General features: G+C 44.6%; 3 protein-coding genes across 3 annotated transcripts; all 3 read left to right on the forward strand.

Moving 5' to 3' along the window:
* Window positions 1-2,745: 2,745 nt before the first annotated feature.
* On the forward strand, window positions 2,746-5,684 carry LOC120697769 (GTP-binding nuclear protein Ran-2-like). Its single transcript, XM_039981093.1, has 8 exons — window positions 2,746-2,910; window positions 3,003-3,072; window positions 3,745-3,801; window positions 4,414-4,531; window positions 4,721-4,810; window positions 4,890-5,069; window positions 5,166-5,243; window positions 5,356-5,684. The coding sequence occupies exons 1-8, from the start codon at window positions 2,908-2,910 to the stop codon at window positions 5,423-5,425; spliced, it is 666 nt and encodes a 221-aa protein (XP_039837027.1). The 5' UTR covers window positions 2,746-2,907; the 3' UTR covers window positions 5,426-5,684.
* A 1,020-nt stretch (window positions 5,685-6,704) lies between these two features.
* On the forward strand, window positions 6,705-12,729 carry LOC120697770 (malate dehydrogenase, mitochondrial-like). The gene is made up of 7 exons (XM_039981094.1): window positions 6,705-7,231; window positions 7,317-7,490; window positions 9,888-10,056; window positions 10,177-10,238; window positions 10,666-10,790; window positions 11,445-11,562; window positions 12,297-12,729. The coding sequence occupies exons 1-7, from the start codon at window positions 6,998-7,000 to the stop codon at window positions 12,435-12,437; spliced, it is 1,023 nt and encodes a 340-aa protein (XP_039837028.1). The 5' UTR covers window positions 6,705-6,997; the 3' UTR covers window positions 12,438-12,729.
* A 1,739-nt stretch (window positions 12,730-14,468) lies between these two features.
* On the forward strand, window positions 14,469-18,508 carry LOC120697771 (malate dehydrogenase, mitochondrial-like). The gene is made up of 7 exons (XM_039981095.1): window positions 14,469-14,908; window positions 14,992-15,165; window positions 15,683-15,851; window positions 15,971-16,032; window positions 16,438-16,562; window positions 17,431-17,548; window positions 18,087-18,508. Exons 1-7 carry the CDS (start codon window positions 14,675-14,677, stop codon window positions 18,225-18,227), a joined length of 1,023 nt encoding a protein of 340 aa, XP_039837029.1. The 5' UTR covers window positions 14,469-14,674; the 3' UTR covers window positions 18,228-18,508.
* The last annotated feature ends 1,376 nt before the right edge of the window (window positions 18,509-19,884 follow it).

Raw genomic sequence — 19,884 nt, forward strand, 5'->3', positions numbered from 1 at the left:
ATTATAAGCAACTTAAACAGTTTCCATGATTTCTTTTGATTTATAGGTCTATTTGGTTTGACTAAAGTTGAGTACTAAATTTTAGCACATTTTCCCCGGGTACAGCTATGCTGCCTGATGTGCCAGAACCGAGTGAACTTGAACAATTCAGGCAGAAGCGTTTGATGTCTTGTCAGATTGACGTCCTTTTCTGTCCTTGCGAGAAATCCAAATTTTCTAGGGACTCCAGGAGATCGACATGTTTCTGTCAAATAATTGAGCGTGAGCGAGCTATACTGACCGGCTAAGTAGATCGGTTGAGCCACCGTGTAATTTTCTTCTTTCAATTTTCAAATCACTAGACGGGTGAATAATTGAGTCGCTAAATATCAAATCAGTAGATTGGATACTGTTCATTATATGTATTAGCGTAAATATTGATGTATATGGAGCACATTTATCTCTTTCTTATCATACGTAATAATTATAAGCTGTGTGCTGTTGTATGCAAACAGCAACAGTTGGCCAAAGGTTTACGAGGGCTTGTGAAACATATAAAGATACATGTCGTGATTTGAATGTCCTCGGATTTGCATGCTTTTTTGGATAAAAGGGATGTAATTTTAGGTGAGCGCAACCAAACATTAGTTACAAAATTACTCTTACGTATTAGGTTAAAATGGTATGGATAGAGGATCTTTCCCCTTCTCTACAGTAAAAAGGGCGAAAGCAGGGCGACCGGGTTTCCGGCGTCGATTTCGTCGGCTCCCCCTTGCCTCCGGCGGCTGCTCTGGTGTCGGAGGTGATGAGGAGAGGCGAAATCGATATCCGGCGTATATACCTTCTACTTTTAGCTTAGGCTTAGGTAGGTTAGGGTTAGTTTCCCAGTTGTGCTTCTTCGGTGGCGGCGGCGGCTTGATCGGCGCTTCCTCTGGCGATGGTTACTGCTGGGTCCTCCTCCTTCTCCTTGACGGTGCTTCGTGCTTCGTTGCTGAGGGGGAGTTTTGGTTCCTCCGAGGCGGTTTCGGCGTCGTGCACTCTGGCTTGTGAAGTCTTTGATTCCCGCCGGCGGTTGGTTGGGGGAGACGTCGTCGGCTTCATGGAATAAGGTACTCAAGATCACTCTCTTCTTCACCGGTGTGTTCTCCGGTGCCGGTGTTGGATCTGTGAGTTTGGGGCCTTCCCAATCTTGGGTTTCTTTGGAGATGTCGGGTTGGGATAGCCTTTGTACTGGAGTATGCTTGTTCTTCCTTGGCGATGCGGTTGCTGTTGTATTTCCTGGTCTGGTGGTGGCGACTTGGTGCTCTGGGAGGGATGATGATGGTGGAAGAGGGTTGAAATCAGCGGAGCCGACGACTGCTGGTCTACTACCGAGTACCTCTTGCAGTCTTCCAAAGCTTGGAGTCCGCTCGCTGATTTCACAAGGCGAAGATGGAAGATGGAGCATCTGGGGCGTTTCACAAGCCTGGGTAAAGCAACATTGGCTGTCTGCTCCGAGGAGAACGAAGAACAGTGGCAGTGAGGATCTTGTTGTAATTTATAGATTACTCAGGGACCTTTCTATAAGAAGGGAATGTTTTGTACTCTCTTTTCTAATATAAGTGACGTTCTTTCTCGCAAAAAAAAAAAAATGGTATGGATAGAGAAAAGTACTTTTCATAATATAATCTTGGCAGTATACATGTCGTGATAGGAATGGTGCCCATCTCGTGCTATCCTGGAGACGGATTTCAGTTCCATGGTAAGAGCTCTGTTGGTGCAGGAGGAGCAGCGCTCACGACTGAAGCTCATCATCAACGAAGCCAAGGGAGCCGGTGAGGGCCCGACGGAGTGGACAGTGGCCCATACGAGAAGAGAGAGCAATGGCGTGGCTCGCGCAGCTGGCAAAACGAAATCGGCATTCATCAATGTGGCGTTTCGTAGCTCCGGTGTGTTGAGCAACTAGTTACTCAAGAATGTAATGAACTTTCTGAGTAACATAAATTAAACTCTCTTCTCTTAGCAAAAAAAAAGTACTTTACAAATTAGTTACAGCTGTAATGTACTTGCATGTGATTGGAGGAGATATTACTCTGTTCTGCTGGCTGCGGCTGGTGGCTAGTGCTGGTTTGTTGTGAGAGAAAATTACTGCTGCCTAGCTGGTGACTGGCGGCTGGTGCTGGTTTGGTGTGAGAGAAAATTACTGTTGGTTGGCTGGAGAAGCAGCCAGCAGAACAGCCGGCGGCCGTACGGTTCAAGCACATACTTTCCCTCTTTTAAAGGAAATTTAAAGCCTATTTAGTTTGCTACCAAAATTCGTCATATCAAAATGTAGATAAGATTATAATTTTTGGCTGTCGTTTGGTTGGAATCCAATTAGTATCCCATCTAACTAAATCTTATTAAATTGTCAAAATTTTGGTAAAAAAGATTGGTATGCTCATATTTTGCTATGGTAAATTTTAGTGGCCAACCAAGCAGACCTTATAGATATGTTATTCTTACAAAAATTTAGCTTGAACACATGGACCTTAAACAAACACCGTATTATCTCAGACCCAAATATCAAAGGGCCGAAAAAGCGAAAATAGTTAGATCGGCCCACCCTGTGCATTGTCGTGTGAACAACAAGAGAAGCCCAAACGGCCCACGCTGCCGCTGCAACGGCACCTTCTGGATCCGACGGCTAGAAATCTCGCGTGGGACGAAAGCTAGCCGGATCCGATCCCCACCCGCCGCCCAAGATCCGGCGGCCACAATTCCTGCGTCCATCCAAAGCTAACAAAACTTCGCACCCCCGAGAAAAAAATAACACGCGACCGCAGCTATAAAACCCGCCTCCACCGGCGGCTCACTCAAACTCCGTTTCGAATTCTAGGGTTTTGCTGCTCTCCCGTGCTCTGAAGGCCGCATCGCCGCATTAGGTGCGGTTCCTCGCGTGCGACCGTAATGGTGAGCGCCCGTACTGATCCGATTTTTGTCATATTTGATCTGCGGATCTGGGGCTGCGTGTGGTTGATCTGTGATGTTTTTGTGGTTTTCAGGCGCTGCCGAACCAGGGGACTGTCGATTACCCCAGCTTCAAGCTCGTCATCGTTGGAGATGGCGGAACGGGTGAGTTCCTAGCCGTACCGTGTCACGATTATTTGTTAGAAATGGTAGAATATAATGTGTTGAGTTCCTATGTGCAATTAGTTTCTACGAGATCTGATGGATCGCAACTTCTGATGTTGTGGAATCTGCCGATGTTATGGTCCTCCGCGACTGTAATAGTCGATAGAGATTTTGGTGGTGCTAATTTTAGTCATGCTCGTGTTATAGAGTTGCAAGCTCTTTTGGATTCCTTGTAACATAGACTGAACGAGGTACTATAAGTCAGGATCATGGTTTTTTTTTGTTTACAAAACTAGTACTGATTCTGACAAATGCTTGTATCACAACTAGAGAACGAGGCTTTGTATTTCATCTGTTAAATAGGTGAAATCCGACTTTTCATGTAAATTAGGGGAGCACATGTGAAGAATCTAAATTTTTGGAATTCTGTGGATGCACAACTAGTTTGCTCTTGATTATAAATGACACAACCTTTTCCATGAGAAGGCTTTGACATTTGTTAGTATGCCATTTATCAATTTTGTTGCCTGTAATATTGTAGATTTCACGGTCCCTACTTCCTAGGCATATATTGACCTCACTAAGATTATTTGTTCTCCACCTTGTATCAATCCTTTCTGAAATCCTTCTGGCTGCTGTACTATTTTAACCCTTGATGTCATTTGGTAACAGGTAAAACCACATTCGTGAAGAGGCATCTCACTGGAGAGTTTGAGAAGAAATATGAGCGTAAGTGCCATGTTGACTTGGGTTTTGTTTCACTGCTTATAGTCCCTGTTCTGCTAGGCGCTCGCCTAGGCGCGATTCCGCGCGATTAATCGCGAGGCGAGGCCCGTCGCCTGGCCTAGGGTGGTAGGCGGACCCCTAGGCGGGCGCAGCTCGGCGGCGGCGCCGGGGTGGGGGTGGAGAAGCGTCCGGCGGAGGTCGCCGGTGGGGGAGGAGGAGCTGCGGGCGGCGGCGGGCGCTCGCACAGGCTTTTCCGGCAGCGGCGGGCACAGGCGCGGGCAGCGGAGGGCGCGGGCGTATGCTGGCAGCGGAGGGCGCGTGCGGGAGAGGGAGAGAGACGAGAGAAGCAGAAAGGATGCGGGAGAAGGTCTGAGGCAGAGTTGCCTTCAAATGGGCTTTTTTCCCTTTTTCTCCCTTTTCAAGACCACTCATATCCTTTTTTTTCTTTTCTTTTAAGTATTTATACATGTATTATTCATCGCCTAGCAGCGCCTAGGCGCGATTACTCCCGACTAGGCGCTAGGCTGAGGGTCCGCGCCTAGAATCCGACTAGCGCCTAGCGGAACCATGCTTATAGTCAACAGTACTGATTGCTAATGCATTTCATTTCTTCAGCAACCATTGGTGTGGAAGTTCATCCGTTGGATTTCACTACTAACTGTGGTAAGATCCGTTTCTACTGCTGGGATACAGCTGGGCAAGAGAAGTTTGGTGGCCTCAGGGATGGATACTAGTAAGTGCTATTTGTGATTATTTTTCTAGGAAATGTGATGATGTTCTGGTAAATTTCGTTTGTATTAATGATTTATTTCAGTGATATCTTACTAATGAAGCGAACATACTGTGTAAAATTAATGTGTTCATTCAGCATAAAAACTGTTCTCCATTGCATAACTGCTTCTAATTTTCTATTTCCATGCAGTATCCATGGCCAGTGTGCGATCATTATGTTTGATGTTACCTCAAGGCTGACTTACAAGAATGTTCCTACATGGCATAGGGACCTGTGCAGGTTTGTTTCAATCTTTTGTCTACTTGTGCTAGATGTAGAATTTTGTTGGTAGATTCTGATGCTCAATAAATTCATGCAGGGTGTGTGAAAACATCCCCATCGTCCTGTGTGGTAACAAGGTTGATGTGAAGAACAGGCAGGTGAAGGCCAAGCAGGTCACCTTCCACAGGAAGAAGAATCTGCAGTACTATGAAATTTCTGCTAAGAGCAACTACAACTTTGAGAAGCCGTTCCTTTACCTTGCAAGGAAGCTGGCTGGGTAATCAACTCAGTACTTAGTTCTTTGCATCTTTGGGCTCTCAGCTAACTACCTCTACGCATATTAATTCTTGTCATTGCCTCTCGCTGTTATCAGGGATTCCAACATTCACTTTGTTGAAGCCGTCGCTCTTAAGCCTCCTGAAGTTACCATTGACATGGCCATGCAGCAACAGTGAGTATCATCTTTGTTCTTATTGACTTAGTCATTTTTATGATCTTCACCAATCTGTTGCCCAAATTCAAAGTGCAGCAAGAGCTGATTCACTTCTCATTTTTACTTGAAGGCATGAAGCTGAGCTTATTGCTGCTGCAGCACAACCTCTTCCTGATGACGATGATGATCTCATTGAGTGAAAGTGGATCGTGAGTCTCATTCTTGAGCCGATGGAGTTGTGCCTCGCACAAGAGTTGTCTTGGGGGCGAACTCTCTCTAGAGTTAGGGTTGTCTGAATCTGGATATTTTCCCGTGTCAAGGACATGTTGCTACTTTTAAATGTGTGAAATCTCGATGGACATGACTCCATGAATTTGCTGGCTCCTTAATACATTGCTTTGTAACTCTGGTACTCTGGTTATTGATGGTAATGTGTGGCAGTCAGCCTTCTACTGTCTCGATTAGTTACTTACCTGCTGTACCATATCAAGCTGCTTCGGGCGTATTTCTTTTGTTTTGGTTATAAATTTTCCAAATCACAGCATGAACGGGGACCGATTAATGGGGTGGGCCGCGCTGATGTCTGATAATTACGTATGTGTTTGTAATGGTTGGATTCATGCGAGCTTCTCGTTTGTTAGTAAAGGAGGTCAGGTTCGTGTAAAAAAAAGTTGACAATGCTCAGATTCGTGTAAAAAAACAAGTAATCCAAGAGGTTTTCTTCTTTGAATTAACAATACTATTGCAAATCCGCAGTGGGGGGACTTTTTTCCTTTTTGATACAGACAGTTGGGACAATCTTGAAAGGCAAATCAATAGTTACCGACTGCCGACGCGGATTCCTAGCCGAACGAAAGTCCGAAACTGATCGATTTTGAAGTAAAATTGTGCTGATGGTGCGCCTTTTCAAGTTGCTGAATCGAAAATGTCTCTCGAGCTGCCGAGCCTCGGAGGTCAGACCGTCAGAGCGGCTGGGTGCCTGGGTTTATAGCTGCCTTTGATCAGCCGTGAATTTGGCAATCCTTTCAGAAGTTTAGCATATAACAAGGGGTGTGTTTGGAGAACTAAAGAGCTATTTGCGTTAGAGCTATTTAGTTTAAACAAATAGCCCTCCAATAAAATAGTCCTTCATATATTTAGATTCAAAAATTATTTAGCTTTTAATGTATTTCCCAATCATTTCGCTGCCACTTTTACAAAAGAGAGTGAGAGAATCAGTGGAGCTCACTCGAAATAGCTCAAATAATTACCTTTTGGTGGTATGGTTTTTTGAGATAAGCTATTTATACATAACTAAGAACTAACTCTCATATTTGGAGAGTTTAAACTATTCTAAACTAAAAAAAAAGTAAGCTAGAAATAATCTTGGAGACCCAAGCATACCCTAACTCTTGAGCAGGCAAAATAAGAGAGCCGCCATGGTGGCAGTCCTTGAGCGCCGGCCCGTCGTGCTCGTCCAGTCGCGCTGTGCACTTCAGTGCGGCAGTGACCCTTCCACCTCGGCCAGCCAGATAAACCCAGCGCAGAATCAAAAGAATATCACCTCGGCTAGCGGGCGGAGGCCTCGAGACGCTAAACCCTTGGCCTTTTCTCTCTCCCACCGCCGCCACCACCAACTTCCCTTCAGATCCCATCCACCCTTTGGACCCTTCCATCTGACCCGTCCCTCAACCACCACCACCCGCCGCCGCCGCCCGCCTGACCGCCTCCGCTCCCCTCACCAATCCACAGCGAGACGCGCCCCCGGGCGAGCCCAACTCCGAAGAGCCGCGATGAGGTCGTCTCTGCTGAAATCCACGTCCGAGCTCCTCCGCCGCAGCCGCGGCTACTCCTCATCGGCCAACCCGGAGAGGAAGGTGGCCATCCTGGGCGCGGCGGGCGGCATCGGGCAGCCGCTCGCGCTCCTCATGAAGCTCAACCCGCTCGTCTCCTCCCTCTCCCTCTACGATATCGCGGGGACCGTCGGCGTCGCCGCCGACGTGTCCCACATCAACTCCCCCGCACTGGTACGCCCCCGCGCTGCTGCTATGCTCGGTCGACGCGCTCGGCGGGTTTGGCTGGATCCGAGCTGATTGGTCTGATCTTCCGCAGGTTAAGGGGTTCATGGGGGATGACCAGCTCGGGGAGGCGCTGGAGGGATCCGACGTCGTTATCATCCCCGCCGGGGTGCCCAGGAAGCCCGGCATGACCAGGGACGACCTCTTCAACATTAACGCTGGCATTGTTAAGGCGCTCAGCACCGCCATCGCCAAGCACTGCCCCAACGTAAGCGTGGCGCCCTTCCTCCCATTGTAGATCTGCAGTTATGTATATAGATTTGGATGGTAGATTTGGCACTGTACTTTTGGCAGTCGGAATACCCGATGCTTGGAATTGGGGCACATCTAGTGTTCAATACTGACCTTGTGTGGTCAGTGGTGGAGCTGGCACAATTTCACGCCTAGGGCCACTGATCAAAACTCTATAAGTACTCAAGCTGGTGCACACACGAATACTTACAGTAGCAATAGTCTAAAAGTGTTTAAATTGCATGATTCAAAGTCTTTATTTCAAATCTAATTGTACCACAAACGCTATCAAAAACATCTCGCTTAATATAGCATATCATCTGGTATTTTAACCGATCATTCCCCAGCTTGTTCCACAACTCTATCTTGACGATTTTCATAGCTGAGAAAATGTAGGAGCACGAAATTGAAATGATTTCAATATCCGGACCTCTTCATTGAGCAATTCTAATTTACAAAATGGGGCATAAATAAACTGATTCTGATCTATAATATCTGTTCAATTCGAGCGAAAAAATGGGGGATTGCCTTGGAGGATCGGGAATCCAAACTGATTAACTGATCTTGTGCTTCTACTCTTGGCCGTCTAGAACGAGCCTCCAGGCTGAGTCTCTGGGGCTCCAGGCTCCTGCTGCGGCCTGCAGGAGATGCCGCCTTGACAGCGTGGCCTCCAGGCGCGGAGGCGCTGCTGCGCCCCGGTCCGGTCTGTGAGCCGAAATTAAGAGTCTAAGAGAGGAGAGATGGCCAAGGGACGCCAACTGCCGCCCTCAGCCAATCATGCTAGGCCGCCGGCGTCGGCGCCCGCCCCCAGCTTCTCGCACGCTCGCTATTCGCTGCCTAGGGGTGCAGCGAGTCGAGGCTACAGCCGAGAGTGGCGGCCCCGCTTGGGGAGGATGGGCAAGCACTCGGCCAGGCCGCAGGCCAGCTGCTGACAGATGCGCGAGCGCGAATTGCTGGGCCATTAGCCCGTGATGGAGTATAGAGCACAAGAAACATGACCCATTTAAGGCACTGTACGGCTACTTTTCCTAGATTTTAAGAAAATGGATCCGATGAGCCCTTTTCGTGCGAAAGATCATTGATTTCTGGCCTTTCGGATCGGTTCTATGGACCAACCCTCAGTTCCAATATTGCCCCGGGCAGTATTGGCCATAGACTTGAGCGCAAAGGACAAGAAGGCAGGAGCTGGTAGACAATTCTTCACAAATGCTAGGTGCACGAATGTTACCGAGAATGGTTGGTGGACCCAGTGGCGGATCCACCAGGGGGGCTGAGGGGACTACCTCCATGAAGTCCATGGAGCACCCCACCCCACCCACCCCACACATAATTTCCAGCTATGGTTGAAAAGGAGAAGGTAGAAGAGAAAGTGAAGGAGAAGGAGAAGGAAGAAGAAAGGGAAGATGAGGCCCCCTTCTGGATCCGCCCCTGGCTGGACCATGGGAAAAAAGATGGGTATAAGAGGTTATTTGGGCCACACCTAGGGCCGTGGCCCTAGGTCCATATCCACCCCTGGGTGTGGTAAAGTGGTGCTCCTACCTAAAACTGACAGGCAACACTGTTTGCCCAAAACATCCAGAATTATGACGTGCTAGTTGCCCGCCTCAATGCCATCTCCTATTTCTAAGAGGGCACACTGCTCCAGAGCGCAGATCACATGCATTAAGATATTGATATGCAAACATTCCCATTCTTTGCATATGATCAACTTCCATGTTATCTAGTCGTCCGACTAATTGCGATTAGTCGCGATTAGTCGGGCTTATCGGTCCGGTGACCCCGATAAGGGACACCGAGTAGGTCTGGGCGACTAGTTTTCTAGTCGTCTGACTAGTCGTCGACTAGTCGCGATTAATCGCACGATCAGGTTGGAAAACGATCAGACTTGAGATTGTTTTGTGGGCTGTTTGAGTTGTGGGCCTCGGCCGGCGATGGGCTGGCAAGGTGGCCCATTAGGTTTTTGGTATATAGAGGCTGAGAGACAGGAATATGGACTATGGGACAGGAATACAGAGTTCTGGACAGTTCACAAATCATCTCTCACAAATAAGTGAAAAATTGACCATTATTGTTGCCTTCATACTTGCATTTTATTAAGTAATATGTAGTACATATATCATATCGGTCCTGGGACACATAGGACGACTAGGACCGGCTAAGCTCGGCTAATCGGCCTGATCGACGACTAATCGTGACTAGTCGTTTGATCGGTCCCATGGCGACTAGGTTCGACTAGACGATTTGAAAACATGGTCAACTTACTGTCTTAAATAAGATGTTAGATGATATTATGCATGCTTGTTGTTTATATATGTCTAAGTCTTCCAAGGCTATCACACTGATCATGGGCTTTGTTGATTATATGCTTGTTTAGGCACTTGTCAATATGATCAGCAACCCTGTCAACTCCACTGTCCCGATTGCAGCGGAGGTTTTCAAGAAGGCTGGTACTTATGATGAGAAGAAGCTGTTTGGTGTGACCACTCTTGATGTTGTTCGTGCTAAAACCTTTTATGCTGGAAAGGCGGGCGTGCCTGTTACTGGTAATAATATGTTTGGCTTGAAGATTGTTAGAATGCTAGAGACATTCCTGAATGGTTATAAGATTTAATTTGTCGTCTTTCTTGATGTGAATTGTTGCTATTTGCTGTGACCTTTTGCAGATGTGAATGTTCCTGTTGTCGGGGGCCATGCGGGTATTACTATTCTGCCACTCTTCTCACAGGTATTATATCCACAGTTGTTGTTTCATTAGTGAAATAATGATCTCCAAAATGTACCCAGTTAGAATAGATATAGGTCATATAACCAATGACTAAAGAGGCTTGTAATAAGCATGCCTGCAATGATCAAGTAGTGTAAGTGTATGAATACTTTGATGAAGCATGCAATTTGATTAGCAAAGAGGTTGTATTTTGTTAACAGGGGTCAGCAGAGTATGTTTGCCACTTTGCCTAGACCCTAGACTAGTTCAATGATGTCAATTTGTCAACTGTGCATAAGGACTATAAAGCTATCTTGGGTTAGTGTTTGTCATGCTCATTGTATTCTATGTTGTGCCTCGTATCTCAAAAGCTAATAACTCAAACTTCAAGTCAAAATCAATTTATTTTTTTAAAAAAAGTCAAAATCAATTTGTCTGTTTCATACAGGCCACTCCTGCAAGCAATTCATTGGCCCAAGAAGACATTGTGGCCCTCACCAAGAGAACACAGGATGGTGGAACGGAGGTTGTTGAAGCAAAGGCTGGAAAGGGCTCTGCAACATTGTCCATGGCGTAAGTCTATAAAACATATGGACCTTTGTGAGCATGTCTTTTGTTTGGACTATAGAACCTGTAACTAGCATATCCTATCTGTTTACGATCTTTATGCAATTTTATGAATACTGTTGTCTATTATTGCAACTTGTCCATCAGTAGATGCTTGAATTTTCTTAGAAGAACTGCCTGTGTGGCATAAGTTAGCTGGTGCACGATTGCACATACACTCTCCTGCACAAGCTTATAACATTAAAGCTAGCTAGTGAGCTGCATGTGGTTGAAATTCGGTGCAATTAAGTATACATTCTTACTGCTATATCATGGTTCTTCATGTATTCCTTTGACTGTATACCGATTGCATCAATTTATTGTCGGAACTGGATGTATATTAATCTATCTGATTGTAATGAACACCATTTGTAGCTTATGCCATTCATTATACATGTATAATTGAACTAAGCCCGTGAATATAAGAGACATTCTTTGAACCGTACCTGCTTCTATTTTGGTCTACTGAGTTTTTTTAGACTGTATTCTTTCAGAAAAAAAACTTGCACATTCTACTCAGTTTGCATCAAGCTTTGTTATACATAACCATATTAGGTTTATGCTGATTTCAGGTCAAGCTCTTCTGCAATTTGTTTTACTAATATTTCTTTTTGGGTGCAGATATGCTGGTGCTGTGTTTGCAGATGCATGCTTGAAGGGTCTCAATGGAGTTCCTGACATTATAGAGTGCTCTTATGTGCAATCAACTGTGACGGAGTTGCCGTTCTTTTCCACCAAGGTACTTATTAATGTGTAAATATGTAAAGTGCAGTTATGTTTTATCATATGGTCAAAGTTCATTTTCTTGGTTCTTGCTTCCTGTTATCCTTTTCTTTTATTTAAAAAAGGCTTAAACCGGTTACCAACATTGAAATTACCATGCTATAATTTGATTCACACTTATTTATCATATAAGTCAATCTTTTATTTGAATTTGGAGGCAAGGATCCAAATCATAGGTTCTGTTCCCTGAATTATTTGTGTGGTCAGAGGCATTAAAGAATTATCTTTATTTTTTGTTGTTTCTTGAAGTTTATAAAACTGTCTTATCAATGTGTCTTGCGTGTCTTATCGGATTAAAGGTGCTGGAGTGTTGAACCTGTGAACCATTGCCATTGCCGTTTTGGTGTTTTCTTCTTGAGAATCAGTGTGATGTGTTGGCTTGGCCATAATGGTTCCTTGTAGCATGTTCCTGTTTCCAGGAACATTGATGATGTGCCGAGTGGCATATCACATTCTTTTACAATATCATGGTTTTCCCTGTCTTGTCAGCTGCAAGAGGGCATTTTAATACTGGCTAATCAAAATGATGTGTTCTTCAGTAAATATCACTAATGCCAGTGCCTTAACTATACAATTTAGATGGACTCTTTCTAGTGTATTGTGGCACTCAATTTTGTTGATTTTCTCACGAGAGATGGTCTTCATATACTGCTCAGTAGAGTTTTAACACCAGTCCCTTCCATGCTACAGGTATGCCTCGGCAAGAATGGAGTGGAGGAAGTGCTTGGTCTGGGAGAGCTCTCCGACTTTGAGAAGCAGGGGCTGGAAAACCTCAAGGGCGAGCTCAAGGCTTCCATTGAGAAGGGTATCAAGTTCGCCCACGGGAACTAGGCACTTTGCCTGGACTCTTTAACAATTCATGCCAAGCTGAGATCTCTTGAAATTTTTGTTTGACTTTTTTTTCTGCCCCTCTTCTGCTGGGAAGTCGAGGCGTTGTGCTCCACAATAAAAATCCAGCAGCTTAGTTGCCAACCTGTACAAAAGTTGTACCAGAAACAACCACACCGGTCACCGGTGCCTTTTGTGCTCGGCCAATGGCTTGGTGAGCCGTGGCGGAAATGGGAACGGACTTGCCACTTGCTATATCCTGCTTGTTATTTTGGTATTGTACCTGGACTTCTAGGTACCAATCTGCTGTTCCTCGTGAGACCTTGCACTGTTGAGCCGAACATTGCTGGTTCAGATCAAATTCCAAGGGTCGAAGCAACGTGCTATGATTGCTGACGGGCGATGTGTGGTTTTCAGATTGATTGTAGAGCCTGGAACGAGCATGTACCATTGGAAGGGCCAATGTTTAGATGTATATAACATCAAAAGAATCAGTTTTAGACCTGTACCATTAAAAGATGGCAATTCTTAGCAGCTTAGCATTTCTGTGAACTCAAGGTTAACTCTGACCAATATAACCTTTGTTGACAGAACGATTTCAGCAGCGGTATAATATATAGTGCTGCCGCCGCTGGTTGTCGCCTGCTCCTTTCTCGCGAGTGCACTGCGGGGGCGTTGGGCTACTGGGAAAAGTAACGACTGTACCTGTGCATCTGTGTAGTTTAGGCCATAGAGCAAAATCGGCAGCTACCACAATGTTCACCGGTAAAAAAAAAACATTATCTATCAGGATGACGGAAGCTAACAGATGCTAGATATTTTATCTGTAACATGTTGATCTTGTGATGGTACTCCCTCCTTTTCAAATAGTAGGTTGTTTTAACAAATCTAGATACATAGAAGTATTTATAAAAGTACTTGGAGAAAATGATGGAAGTATATAGAAGTTTATGTGACGTACTTAGGTTAGTTTGACATGGGATGGGCCTAAATTTGATCTAAAATAAATTAAGCTCATAAAATTTAGTGCAAATGATTTAGACTATTTGTAGAATCTAATTAATTAGAAAGAAAATCATTCAAAGAACCAACATAAATATGTCCATTTGCATTATTTATACTCAATTTGTACCTGGATAGGATAAATAAATGGTTCAAAATTGAAATTGAATATTAGCTCAAATAGCAATGTCTAGGTATCGGCGTTGAGTTTGAACTCTACCCGAGAGAACAAGTTCGGACTATGGACTCTGAGATTAGAGATGATAAAGAAAATTGATAAGGGACTCAACCTTTACTTTAAAAGGGAATTGGTATCAATGACTATATATGAACAATGGTTTCGATTATAGTGAACTAGGTTCAGTCTTAAACCGCACATAATTAAAGTCCAAAAGAGATTGAATAAACCTAGAAAAAACAAAATCTTCATGGTGCTGTGAAATTTTATATCAGAATTTCTATTAAGAACCTGTAAACAATTAACATCTCGTTGTTAGCTAGCAAGTTTCATATTTAAATATTTTAAATGAGAATATTGAAATGAATAGAAATCTTTAAGAATTTATTACTTTGTAATCTACTTCAACATACTTAAATAGAAGTAGTTTTTAGGGCAGTCCCAACCCAGACTCTACCATGGAGTCTAAGCCTCATATTTATTGTGTTTTGCTGATGTAACAGTATATTTATGGAAGTGAGAGGGAGAGAAACCAAGACTCCAAGTCTTATTTAGACTCTAAGTCTTCACGCAAACCAAGAATGAATGTAAGAGAGACAAATAGGCCATATAATCTATAGTTTCTTGTGATGGAGTCTTTGAGGCTTAGACTCTACGAGTGAAGTCTGCATTAGAACTGCCCTTACCCGAGCAAGTAGCAACACGCACAAGGATATTGTGTAATCTATATTTATATCTATTTCTAAAGTAGATAAAGTTTTCACTTAAATTTTTGTTTGGTCTGTCTTATTTTTTTGACACGTGGACTTCGGCAGGATATAGCAGTCGGATTGGCCCTCCGCTAATACTTCCTCCGAGAGAGTAAAAACAGATATCCCCATAAAAAAAAAACTTCCCTTCAGATCCCATCCACCCTTTTGGAGTCTGGACCCTTCCTCCTCACCCCTCCCTCTATTAAGCGCCGCCGCCGCCGCCGCCGCCGACCGCCTGACCGCCTCCGCTCCCCTCACTAGTCCTCAGAGAGACGTTCCCCGAGCGAGTCCAACTCCGAAAGGCCGCGATGAGGTCGTCTCTGCTGAAATCCACGTCCGAGCTCCTCCGCCGCAGCCGCGGCTACTCCTCCTCTGCCAACCCGGAGCGGAAGGTGGCCATCCTGGGCGCGGCTGGTGGCATCGGGCAGCCGCTCTCACTCCTCATGAAGCTCAACCCGCTCGTCTCCTCCCTCTCCCTCTACGATATCGCGGGGACCGTCGGCGTCGCTGCCGACGTGTCCCACATCAACACCCCCGCCCTGGTACGGCCCTGCTGCTGCCCTGGTTTGTCGACGCGCGCCACGGGCTCGGCTGGATCCGAGCTGATTGGTCTGATGTTCCGCAGGTGAAGGGGTTCATGGGGGATGACCAGCTCGGGGAGGCGCTGGAGGGATCCGACGTCGTTATCATCCCCGCCGGGGTGCCCAGGAAGCCCGGCATGACCAGGGACGACCTCTTCAACATCAACGCTGGCATTGTTAAGGCGCTTAGCACCGCCATCGCCAAGCACTGCCCCAACGTAAGCGTCGCGCCCTTGCCACTGTAGATCTGCGGTTTATGTTGCTAGATTTGGCACTCTACTTTTGGCAATTGGGATAGCCGGTGCCTGGATTTGCGGCAGATCTAGTGTTCAGTGGCGATCTGGTGTAGTAAAGCGGCGCACCTACCTAACTGATGGGCAACGCTGTTTGCCCAAAACATACATACCACATGCTAGTTGCCCGCCTCAATGACATCTCCTGTTTCTAAGAGGGTACACTTGCTCCAGATGTCTAGAACTCCATATATTAATCTGCGCATATTCACATGCTTTGCAATGATCAGCTTACTGTCTTAAATAAGGTCTTAAATAAGTCTTCCAAGTAAACTTTTCCATCTTGTTTAATTTGTGCTATCACACTTATCATGGGCTTTGTTGACTATATGCTTGTGGATTATATATGTCTAAATGTAAGTCTTCCAAGTAAACTTTTCCATCTTGTTTAATTTGTGCTATCACACTGATCATGGGCTTTGTTGACTATATGCTTGTTTAGGCACTTGTCAATATGATCAGCAACCCTGTCAACTCCACTGTCCCGATTGCAGCGGAGGTTTTCAAGAAGGCTGGTACTTATGATGAGAAGAAGCTGTTTGGTGTGACCACTCTTGATGTTGTTCGTGCTAAAACATTTTATGCTGGAAAGGCGGGCGTGCCAGTTACTGGTAATAAGATGTTTGACTTAAAGATTGCTAGAATGCTAGACATTGCTAGAATGGTTGTCAGATTTAATTTGTCGTATTTCTCAATGGGAGTTGTTGCTACTTGCTGTGATCTTTTGCAGATGTGAATGTTCCTGTTGTCGGGGGCCATGCGGGTATTACTATTCTGCCACTCTTCTCACAGGTATTATATCCACAGTTGTTGTTTCATTAGCGAAACAATGATCTCCAAAATGTACCCAGTTAGAATAGATATAAGTCATATAACCAATGACAAAAGAGCCTTGTAGCATTAGCATACCCGCAATGATCAAGTAGTATAAGTGTATTAATACTTTGAAGAAACATGCAATTTGATTACCAAAGAGGTTGTATTTTGTGGACGGGTCAGCAGAGTATGTTTGCCTAGACCCTAGACTAGTTCAATAATGCCAATCTGTCAAGTGTGCATAAGGACTCTAAAGCTATCTACGGTTAGTGTTTGTCATGCACTCATGCTCAGTGTATTCTATGTTGTGCTTCATATCTCTAAAGCTAATAATTCAAAACATAAACTTCAAGCCAAAATCTAATTTTCTGTTTCATACAGGCCACTCCTCCAAGCAATTCATTGTCCCAAGAAGAAATTGTGGCCCTCACCAAGAGGACACAGGACGGTGGAACGGAGGTTGTTGAAGCGAAGGCTGGAAAGGGTTCTGCAACATTGTCAATGGCGTAAGTCTATAAAACATATGGACCTTTGTGAGGACGTCATTTGGTTGGAGTTAGAACCTGTGACTAGCATATCCTATCTGTTTATGATCTTTATGGAATTTTATGAATACTGCCGTCTATCATTGCAACTTGTCCATCAGTAGATGCTTGAATTTTCTTAGGAGAACTGCCTGTGACATAAGTTAGCTGCTGGACGATTGCACATGCACTCTCCTGCACAAGCTGATAACATCAAAGCTAGTGAGATGCATGTGGCCGAAATTTGGTGCTATTAAGTATACATTCTTATTGCTATATCATGGTTCTTCATGTATTCCAGTGATTGTATATTGATCGCATCAAATTATTGTCAGAACTGGATGCATATTAATCTATCTGATTGTAATGAACGTCATTTGTAGTTTATTATGTCATTCAGTATACATGTATAGTTGAACTAACCTCGTGAATTTAAGAGACAATCCTTGAACCACACCTGCTTCTATTTTGGTCCACAGTGTTTTTTAAGACAGTATTCTTTCAGAAAAACTTGCATATTCTACTTTTGAGACTCTTGTTATTGCATTCATGTGAAGGACTTCCAAGATACTGTTATTCTTTGGAATGTAGCTTCTTGCCAAATGAAGAGCCCACTTGTCCTTGAGCATCTGTATAAGATCATATATCTTATATTTCCAACTAATATTTCTTTGAACTGCACCTGCTTCTTTTTTTGTCTACAGAGTTTTTTTAGACTGTATTCTTTCAGAAAAACTTGCACATTCTACTCAGTTCCCATCAAGCTTTGTTATACATAACCATATTAGGTTTATGCTGATTTCAACTCAAGCTCTGCTGCAATTTTACTAATATTTTTTTGTGTGTGCAGATATGCTGGTGCTGTGTTTGCAGATGCATGCTTGAAGGGTCTGAATGGAGTTCCTGACATTGTAGAGTGCTCGTTTGTGCAATCAACTGTGACGGAGTTGCCCTTCTTTGCCTCCAAGGTACTTATCTAATGTGTAATATGTAATGTGCAGTTATATTCTATCATATGCTTAAAGTATATTTCCTTGCGTGTCTTATCAACTGGGTCTTGTGTGTCTTATCGGATTAAAGGTACTGTAGTGTTGAACATATGGAACCATTGCCATTTTGGTGTTTTTTTTCTAGAGAATCAGTGTGATATGTTGGCGTGGCCATATGGTTCCTTGTAGCATGTTGTTTCAAGGAACCATTGATGATTTCTTTTCAAAAAAAAAAAGAGAACCATTGATGATGTAGCGAGTGGCATATCACATTCTTTTACGATATCATGGTTTTCCCTGTCTTGTCAGCTGCAAGATGGCATTTTAATATTGGCTGATCAAAATGATGTGTTCTTCAGTAAATATCACTATTGCCAGTGTCTTAACTATACTAGTTGGATGGACTCTTTCTAGTGTATTATTGCACTCAATTTTGTTGATTTTCTCTCAAGAGACTGTCTTCATATGGCATATGCTGCCTAGTAGAGTTTTAACACCAGTCCCTTTCATGCTACAGGTACGCCTCGGCAAGAATGGAGTGGAGGAAGTGTTTGGTCTGGGAGAGCTCTCCGACTTTGAGAAGCAGGGGCTGGAAAACCTCAAGGGCGAGCTCAAGGCTTCCATTGAGAAGGGTATCAAGTTCGCCCACAGGAACTAGGCCCTTTGCACGGACTCTTAACAATTCATATCTCAAGCTGAGGAGATCGCTTGAAATTTTTGTTTGACTGCTTTTTCTGCCCCTCTTTTGCTGGGAAGTCGAGGCGTTGTGCTCCACAATAAAAACCCAGCGGCTTAGTTGCCAACCTGAACGAAACTTGTACCAGAAACAACCGCACCGGTCACCAGTGCCTTTTGTGCTCGGCCAATGGCTTGGTGAGCCGTGACGGAAATGGGAACGGACTTGCCACTTGCTCGATCCCGCTTGTTATTCTGTTATGTCGTACCAGGGCTTCATGATGCCACACTGGAATTCAATTATTGTGGCTGCTAGATACCAATGCGCTGTTCCTCCTGAGACTTTGCACTGTTGAGCCGAACATTGCTTGTTCCGGGCAAATTCCAGAGGTCGAAGCGACATGGTATGATTGCTGGCGGGGGATGTGTGGTTTTCAGATTGATTGGAGATCCAGGAACGAGCTTGTGAGTGATTGGTGAAGCGCGGCGCCACTATTTTCTGTCCTAGTGCGTGGCAAGTTGGTTGGAGCTTCGATCTGTCAGAGTATAAACCCCAATGGATAGACAGTGCTGGTAAAAATTGTTTTCTTTACGTTGCAATAGATAAACATGAATGGCCGTTCGGCTTGCTGCAAACCATCGACGTTTTTGACACCTACACTGCGACCAAAGCGAATGGCTCGATCCAGGCCCCTCTTGAGCTTACAGAGAGCTACGGTCTATGTTGCATGCTACTAGCATATAGTAGCATGTCGTATCTCTGCTGCACGTACATTTCATTTGCCGGTGCTCGTGGTACACGTTTCAGTCAGGTAGCCAAGTCAGTTCGCTGCTCGTAGCTGTCAGCCCATCACCAATAATGCTCAAACTAAAACAGCGTAGAACTACATGATATCTCCTAATTTAAACAGTCATTTAAGAGTGGGGCAACGCCACCTCTGTCATGTCAGACGTGCTACGGTTGTTTAAAGCGATCAAACATTTTCTAAACATGAGCAGAGGACACGAACACCGACTGGGAGTACTCACCATCTCTATCTTCAGTGGTACTGTCGTGGCAGAAGACTTGGGATTAAGGACTACTGACTTGGCAAAACAGAATGATTTATTAGGATGTAAATCTCAGTTGGGTCCCTCTATTTTTATTCAGGCTCACAGTGCACGCTTGAAAGCTAGTACCACCTTTGCTGTGCCAATCATCAACGTCATAAACTTTGCACAAGAACAGAAAAGAAAAAACAAGGTCACAGAAATGCAGCAGGATAATGGTCAGATCTTCGACGGGACAAGCAACTAAGGCTTGCACGCAATGAGGTGTCACATACACTTTGCATCTCCAATCCTGTAGAGCTGTAACCACCGTTCAAGTGCCAGGTCAGCCAACCTTACCTTTCACTGTTGCTCTGGCACTGGAAGAACGATTCTGGACGCACATTTGTATACCAGCAGGGTTTCCCGATCACACTGGACTCTGTTTTCTGATGTACTAACCTATTAGTACTGTTAAGATAGGTAGTTATTGTTAGCATTGCACTTTTTATAGGTTACTTTTTGAATCTCATAATTGCACTTTTTTTATGGGACGGAGGGAGTAATAGCTTCGTGCACAGGGCGTGAGTACGCCATCGATCAAGCAGTAG

The sequence above is a fragment of the Panicum virgatum genome, chromosome 3K (assembly GCF_016808335.1).
Source record: "Panicum virgatum strain AP13 chromosome 3K, P.virgatum_v5, whole genome shotgun sequence".
NCBI lineage: Eukaryota > Viridiplantae > Streptophyta > Magnoliopsida > Poales > Poaceae > Panicum > Panicum virgatum.

What these genes read in the sequence shown, in the direction of transcription:
- LOC120697770 (XM_039981094.1), top strand. Translation starts at nt 6,998, where the DNA reads ATGAGGTCGTCTCTGCTGAAATCCACGTCCGAGCTCCTCCGCCGCAGC. An exon ending in GGCGGGCGTGCCTGTTACTG is followed by an intron (nt 10,057 to 10,176) that starts GTAATAATATGT and finishes GACCTTTTGCAG; the next exon opens with ATGTGAATGTTCCTGTTGTC. An exon ending in TCTGCAACATTGTCCATGGC is followed by an intron (nt 10,791 to 11,444) that starts GTAAGTCTATAA and finishes TTTTGGGTGCAG; the next exon opens with ATATGCTGGTGCTGTGTTTG.
- LOC120697771 (XM_039981095.1), top strand. Translation starts at nt 14,675, where the DNA reads ATGAGGTCGTCTCTGCTGAAATCCACGTCCGAGCTCCTCCGCCGCAGC. An exon ending in TTCTGCCACTCTTCTCACAG is followed by an intron (nt 16,033 to 16,437) that starts GTATTATATCCA and finishes TGTTTCATACAG; the next exon opens with GCCACTCCTCCAAGCAATTC. An exon ending in TGCCCTTCTTTGCCTCCAAG is followed by an intron (nt 17,549 to 18,086) that starts GTACTTATCTAA and finishes TTCATGCTACAG; the next exon opens with GTACGCCTCGGCAAGAATGG.
- LOC120697769 (XM_039981093.1), top strand. An exon ending in GGCCTCAGGGATGGATACTA is followed by an intron (nt 4,532 to 4,720) that starts GTAAGTGCTATT and finishes ATTTCCATGCAG; the next exon opens with TATCCATGGCCAGTGTGCGA. An exon ending in GACATGGCCATGCAGCAACA is followed by an intron (nt 5,244 to 5,355) that starts GTGAGTATCATC and finishes TTTTACTTGAAG; the next exon opens with GCATGAAGCTGAGCTTATTG.